Genomic DNA, 7,753 nt, shown 5'->3' on the forward strand with positions numbered 1-7,753 from the left:
TACCAGTGTAGGGGGGGTGACAGCCTCACCCCCCTCCGAAAGTACCACAGCGTGTTGGGGGCCCATCCGGCCACCCCCAGAAGGCACTACAACACGGGGGGAGCACATCCTCACCCCCTGGAAGGTACCACAACGGCTGTGGGGGGGGTAACCACAATCCGCGCGGGGGGCACATCCTCATCCCCCACGGAAGGTACCGCGGAGCGGGGGAATTAATAAGCCCCCCCGCCGGAGCGCAGGTGTTCAGCGCGTGAGCTCTCCCATCGCCTTTGCGTGACTTCCGGCGGGCCGTGGGCGGTGTGTTTCCGGGGTCACGGTGTCTAATCCCCCCGGAACGGTTCCTTCTGCTCGGAGCCGGCGCTCCGGTAATTTGCATGGGGAAAGCACGGCCCCGGCCCGGGGGATGGGGCGGGGCGGGGCGAGACAGTGGGGGAGGGGTAACCTCTCTTGCCGTGGGACCGAGCGCGTGGAGGGGGGGGCGGTGTCCCCCCCCCCCGGAGTGGAGCGCGGGGGTTGGGGGCTCGGTGCTCTGTCAGTGTGGGGGGGTCTGTGACATTGAGACAGGACCTGGGAGGCTGCCAGTCTTGCCCCTGTCGCAGTGGCCGGGGCCTGGCCCTGGCCCGTGTGTCTGCTGTGCCCGACTGATCAGGATCCCCTGCCCGGTGGCAGGTGCTGACTCCTAGGGAAATCGGCCCCCGCCCAATCCCACATGGGCTCCAGCTGTGGTGCCTAAGGCGCTGACAGCCCCGGCTGGGAACAGATGAGGGTAATGCTTGGCCCTTGCTGCTGGTATCCAGACTACTACCTAGCGTCCCTGGGGTGGGACGAGAGGAGACACGTCCCAGGAAATAACCCAAATGCCTATCCTGCTCCCTCGCACCAAGTCCCTAGGGTCTGCTATAGAAGATGAAAAGATCAATTTATGCAATTGTTGCATCAGGGAGTTGATCCTGTGCGATATTTATAGAGATGATCCCTACTCAACACTCTAGGGGAAGGCACAGCCTTCCCCTCGCCCAGCACATCTCTCAGAAGGTCTCTGTGCAGGTGAATGTGAATCACAGTAGCCACAAATGTAATCCTATTTTTTCCTAGTGCCAGCCCCAAATCAAGCTCCAAGAAATAACTCAAATATAGTATTTCAGCCTTTATTCTCTTCCCCTCTCCCCACCGCTTATCCACTCACCATATGTCCCTAATCCCTGTTTGCCAGAAACTGGGAATGGGCGACAGGGGATGGATCACTTGATGATTACCTGTTCTGTTCATTCCCTCTAGGGTGACCAGATGTCCTGATTTTATAAGGACAGTCCCGATTTTGGGGCCTTTTTCTTATATAGGCTCCTATTACCCCTCACCCCCGTCCCGATTTTTCACATTTGCTGTCTGGTCACCCTAATTCCCTGTGGGGCACCTGGCATTGGCCATTGTCGGAAGACAGGATAGTGGGCGATGGACCTTGGGTCTGACCCAGTATGGCCGTTCTTGTGTTTATGCAATAAAGGACATTTACAGTTTGAAGGTATCTGCTGTTTAATCTACTATATATTTGAGGAATTGTTGCAATAAGAATTTGTTTCTGTATCTACTACACTTCTCCAGTCTGTGCACTGCAGTACTTTCCAGTATAATTAAGACATGTACTTCTGGAATGCTACACATCTGATTGCCCAAATGACATAAATGTCATAAATGCTAATTGGCAGTTACGCACAACTTTGTAGGGGAACTCAATGAAAACTTCTTGCTGCAAGCTGATACTCAGAAGAATTTCTTAGGACAGTGATTGTGACTTGACCAATGCTTTATGCAGAGACTTAGAAAATTTCAGTCAGCTGTACTGATACAGATCTGTTGGTGTAAGAGACCTAAAAATCCCAGTCAGGACAATGTATATCTAATTAAAAACTGAAAGTAAATGAAGTGCTAATACAAACTTATTTCTCTTTGATTTACTGTTTGCAGTTTATTGGTGGCACAGCTCCATAACTGTCATCATCAACTGACTTATGTGCAAAAGCTTCTTCTAATATTATTTTATACTGTTTTGGGGGATAAAATAATGACATGGTCTAGTAATCTGATTCTAGGACAGGGAGACAGGAACTCCTGAATGCTAATTCTGGCTCTAATACCAATTCCCATTGTGCCTGTGATTGAGCCACTTAGCCTCATTGTGCCATAATTTTCCCACCTATTTATTAGAGATAATACATACTATGTAAATACTGATAGTATGGGGATTATTTGTTGTGTGTGTTGTTTTGGACAGACTTCCTGCTAACTAATGTCAGGAGACAGTGACTGTACCCGAACAAGCCCATCCGTGGGGTCTCCATCGGATAATGAGTTCCTGCCAGATCGGCCAAGGTATGTGTGCTCACTGTCTCCTGACCTTATTGCCAAGGCTCGTGAAGAGCTGCAGGAGAAACCTGAATGGAGGCTTCGTGATGTGCAAGCCCTCCGAGACATGGTGTGTAAGGATTACCCTACTCTGGGCACGTGTCTGGACGATGCTTTCTTGCTAAGGTTCCTTAGAGCCAGGAAATTTGATTATGACCGAGCGCTTCAGCTTCTGGTGAACTATCACAGCTGCAGGAGGAGCTGGCCTGAGGTCTTCAATAACTTGAAACCATCTGCAATTAAGGCTGTCCTAGCATCTGGCTTTGTCACTGTGCTGCCTCACTTGGACACTGAGGGACGCCACGTTGTCTGCATTCGTCCAGGTATTGTAATGCCTGAATACCCTGATTGGAACAAGATTCTTTGTGTGTTTGAGGTATCTCTGACTGTGCCAAAGTCTGTTTCTTGCTCCCTTGGGGACACTGGTGACTCTTACAGATTACATGGCATTGCTTCCTTTTGAAATCTGAAAAGTTACTTGTGAAAGGATTAATGTCTGTTGTTTCCCAATTTAGATCACTTTTTTTCCTGTTTTAACAATAGCTGCAGTTGAGTAAAACCAAAAATACAAAGTGGGTTAATGTGGTTGCCTGATGATTTGAGAAAAATATGAATGTGCAGTCAGCCTGAGATAGCAATAGGTCTGCTGTCTTCTAGATGCAAGTTTATAATAAGCCTCTTTGACAACAAGTTGGGGGTTCAAGGTGGGGCAAATCTGCTTTCAGTGCTGCCAGGTTTGCTGTAAACTGTTTTCATACTTTGCTTTCCAGTTTACCTGCTTTCTTTCTGAGATGAAATGATTTCTCTTCTAGTAATCTGTGCTGGGGAAAGTAGGGGTTTCTTAAGACCAGGGCCTTTGCTCCTTGAAGTAAATATGGCATCTTGCTTGAGAAATGTTGCTGTGATCTAGGACAGTGGGTATTAAAGAATAACTTAGGAGTTCTGGAAAATAGATACTTTATTGGCATATATATATATATATATGCCAATAAAGTATATATATATATATATATATATATATATATATATATATATATAGTCATTTTATATTTAGTTTCCAAATAACCATACATGTTTTGTAACCTTAGACAGATGGACACCAAGTAATTATCCAATTACTGAGAACATTCGTGCCATATACTTAACGTTAGAAAAACTCATTCAGTCTGAAGAGACCCAAGTGAATGGAATTGTAATCCTTGCAGACTACAAAGGAGTCAGCTTATCTAAGGCATCTCATTTTGGTCCTTTTGTAGCCAAAAAAGTGATTGGAATTCTTCAGGTAAGACCTGACTTGTGCACTGTAAACTACTTCTTCTATGTCTAGAGTTCTGCTCATGCTAACAAAAATATTCATATGTTGGCTTTTACCTGAATGCTTTTAAAATGTGTTTCTGCCTTCTGCTCTTAACTGGTTGATGCTGGCTGCTAGTGGGTCTGACTTTATATTCCCAGCCTCCCAAGACTACTGCTACTTTGGGAACTTGAAGTCTGAGTTGTTGAGCCCGCTTGCCATCTGGTAGGGGGAGGATACATGAAGTAAGACTAGGGAGAAGAGACCCCCTTGCTGATCTTTGAGTGTTGATAATCTGCTCTGCTGTACAAATGGTTTTTGCTAAAGAGCTTCCAATCTAGATGGGGCATAGAACCATTCACACACTGAGCCTTGGGTGATTGCGCAAATTTCAGGTGGTGCTGCAGGAATTTGGCAGAGTTGGCTTTTGAAAGGCTTCCCTGAAAGGTGTGTTTTGAGGAAGGATTTCAAAGAGGAAAGAGGTTGAGAAGAGAGAGGCTGCTCCAAGCCGAAGGGGGCAGCATAGAAGGAAGTGCAGAGCAGACACTGGTTACCTTGTCTGAGTGGCAGGAGAGGATGATAATTGTAGTTGTAGCGTTTTCTATAGTCTAGAGGGGAGCGTGGTAATGTACTGTGGACAAGCTCCTATTGAATGACTTTTTATTCTTCCCATGAGCTATAGTCTAGTCTGAGCTGTGCATGCTTTTTTGCTGGGTCTCTGCAGGGAGAATTGGGAGAGTTCCGTGGAGACAAGAATAGACACTTAATTGCACACTGGCTAATACTTCTTACTGTGCTTACAGAAGTGCCACGATCTGAACATGATTGTTTTGCAAAGTTCTGTCTGAATCCACAATTAACCTACGCAAGTAAAATGGGTGATAAATTTCAATTGATAAATACAGATATAATAAAATAATTACACAGAAGTTTGGGTGAGGGACTAATACTTATTTAACTTGCCATTGAAGACCCCAGTTGAAATATGGTATAAGTTGCATGTGAGATGCGTGCACTAGTTCTTCTCCTATAGCAGATGTTATTTGGCACACTTGAAAGCCTGTGGTGAGGGGAGAAGACCCCAGGGAGTTTTTGCTAGCTAGATTTGGGGTAACTTGGCTGACGCGTGCAGAGAAGCTTGCCCAGACGCTGACCACACTGTCTTGCTTTTGCAAGAGTTATCAATCGCTCACTGCTAAGAGCCCCCAACTTCATTAAACATTTTACAGAGGGAAAACATTTGTGCAGTGCAAGTGTCCAGTCTTCAGTCCAAGCAATGAATGCGTTCTCTGTACAGCCAGAGTTGGTTATTGGAAGAGGGGGAAGCGTCGGTAACTCAATGATGAGACCATAGTCCTTAAAAACACCTTTTCCCGTTAGTGATTCTTCCTACTGAAAGCCTCCCAGGGGAAGCACCATGACTAACCTTATTTTTTAATTTCAACTTATACTGAAGAGCCCTGTGTTCCCTTGGCAGCTGATACAGCATTCTAACCTCCCTCTCCTCCATGTGCTGATATGGTGTCCACCAGTGCAGGGTCCCTTTATCTTTTGCAATCAATTTGACCAACCGGTCAGATTTCCAGTTGAATAGTAGCAATAGGTTTTCTCCTTCTGTGCAAATACATGAATGTTTTCCCGAATAACATGGGCTCTGATCCTTAATCATTTAAAATGCTTTGTTTAAAACATGGGTTTCTCTCTGGCCAGTCAGTGCTTTTGATTCCCCAGTAGTCTGGGGAATCCGACCCTCAGAATCCAGGGTCATTCATTTTGCTGCCTTTCGAATACTGGGGAATCCTGATCAGGGCAGAGGTTGCTAACTGATCCTTCCAGTGAAGTAATGTGCTATAATTCTTATACTGGGGCTGCTCCTGCCTTAATTAAAAACATTATATTTTTTTCAAAAGAAGGCTGGGGCGAAGGTAGAGACACAGTAAATGAAACGTACTATTGGAATTACATCTCCTGATCCAAGAGTGCTGTCAGGCTCTATGTGAGTGCCAGACCCTCTTGTTTTTGTCTGATTCTTGCACCCATATACTCTACCTCACTGCATCAATTTATACACCTCTACCCCGATATAACGCGACCCGATATAACACGAATTTGGATATAACATGGTAAAGCAGCGCTCCGGGGGGGCGAGGCTGCGCACTCCGGTGGATCAAAGCAAGTTCGATATAACACGGTTTCACCTCACCTTCGATATAACGCGGTAAGATTTTTTGGCTCCTGAGGACAGCGTTATATCGGGGTAGAGGTGTATTTGACTTGCAAATAGAATTTTGGGAGCAGTTGGGTTGTGTTGGCAGTCAGTGTCAGGAAAGTTAAATAGAAAAAGCTGTCCAGTGTTTCTAAACTGCTGTAAAAATCTCCTCCTCCCCCAGGATGGTTTTCCCATTAGAATCAAAGCTGTCAATATTATAAATGAGCCTCGCATATTCAAAGGAATTTTTGCCATCATCAAGCCTTTTCTGAAGGAAAAGATAGCAAACCGGGTAAGTGATTGTGCCTTTTAATATTGGACCTAATGACAAGCTCTTTGCTGGACATGAAATGTAAAGAATATTGAAACAGATAATAGTTGGGAATGGCAGTGTAATATTCAGTGTAACTATATCATCCTTTGCTTCCTGGCTTTTGTCAGGCTCTGTCATAACTTCATCGCTTGGAATGTGCTGAGGGTTAGGGAGACTGGTCAGTAGGATTTCTCAGAAGAATGACAGAAGTGATTGACTTTCTTTGATAAATACAACCTGGCATTTTACCTGGTTAAATGCACATTTTTAGGACCTATATTATGTACTCAGTATAGTAACTTTCCTCTGGAGTTGGGATTATTGGGTCAACAGCATCCTATGCATTAATGTTATGTTTGTTAGAGGAAGTCTTCTGAGTTGTCATTTCTCTCCAATTTATTCTTCCCCTTCCTTTCTCAAAGGTCCTGTGTTGTTGTAACTTTCTCATCAGCTAAACAGGTTGGATGCCGTTCCCCCTGCAGTTGGTTGATTCTTCTCTTTCACATGCAGAAGAGGATGCCTCTCTCCACAAGGCGGAGTGCTGCCTTCTCTGCACTCCCAGTCCTTGTGAATGAGTTTAGACTCAAACTGAGCTGGAAACCTGGTTATTGTGATTAAGATTTTGTAGGTGGATCGCCTATAAGGCGAGATTTTCAAAAAGGTATCGAACTGGCTTCTACTCTTGCATGCACAATGTTGTGCACTGTCCTTTGCAAAAAGAAAATGATGTTGCTTGCAATTGTGCATGCAGAGCCAGTGGCCTCATCTTGAAATGTGCCCCTTAGAATTATTTAAAGAGCAAAATAGACTCTCCCTACTTGTCATGTGCTGGTCTCGCTGCAGTTTTAAAATGTTTAATTACAAGCTGAAAAAGTATGTGATACATTTTATTAAAGTATTTTGGGATTTTCTTCCTCAGTTTTTTCTTCATGGCTCTGATTTGAATTCTCTTCATCAAAACCTTCCACAAAGGATCCTTCCTGAAGAATATGGTGGCACGTCAGGAAAACTGGACATCGCTGCCTGGAATGAGTTGCTGCTCGCCTCAGAAGAGGATTTTCTGCATGACTTCTCTCAGCTGGTTCTCCCAGGTGACAGCTCACCATCTGAAGCTCTAGTGAGTGGGGATGCTGAGGAGAAGCAGAGTGAAGAGCCTCTGCGAGGCATGAAACCTCAACTCTACTACTGTTATTAACAAAGCCGTTAAAGGAAGCTTCCTTGCCCAGTCAGTCTAGATGCCCTCTCCTGTTCTGAAAGGAATAAGAACAAAGTGGGGTTATGAACTCTTCCTTACTCCTAAACTTCCAGTTCGTGAGTAGACTGCCGAGGCACTGTGGAACCAAAGCAAGTTAAAGTGGGTGAGATGGGGGTGTCGGAGAATAACAGAGTTCTCACTTTTTCCACAGGGGCAAGGCAGAGTTCGCTTTGGAATCTAGGCAGGACACACGATTCCCAAGCCACCTCAAGTGTTAAGGGTTGTTAATCCCAGCGTGAAAGATGCCGTCTAGCAAATTCCTCTTAATAGTAGTGAGAG

General features: G+C 45.1%; 1 protein-coding gene across 1 annotated transcript; it reads left to right on the forward strand.

Annotated features, from left to right (window-relative positions):
• Positions 1-307: 307 nt before the first annotated feature.
• Positions 308-7,414, forward strand: TTPAL (alpha tocopherol transfer protein like). Its single transcript, XM_065414914.1, has 5 exons — positions 308-365; positions 2,273-2,726; positions 3,492-3,685; positions 6,088-6,198; positions 7,139-7,414. The coding sequence occupies exons 2-5, from the start codon at positions 2,288-2,290 to the stop codon at positions 7,412-7,414; spliced, it is 1,020 nt and encodes a 339-aa protein (XP_065270986.1). The 5' UTR covers positions 308-365; positions 2,273-2,287.
• The last annotated feature ends 339 nt before the right edge of the window (positions 7,415-7,753 follow it).

The sequence above is a fragment of the Emys orbicularis genome, chromosome 12, assembly GCF_028017835.1.
Source record: "Emys orbicularis isolate rEmyOrb1 chromosome 12, rEmyOrb1.hap1, whole genome shotgun sequence".
Taxonomy (NCBI): Eukaryota; Metazoa; Chordata; order Testudines; family Emydidae; genus Emys; species Emys orbicularis.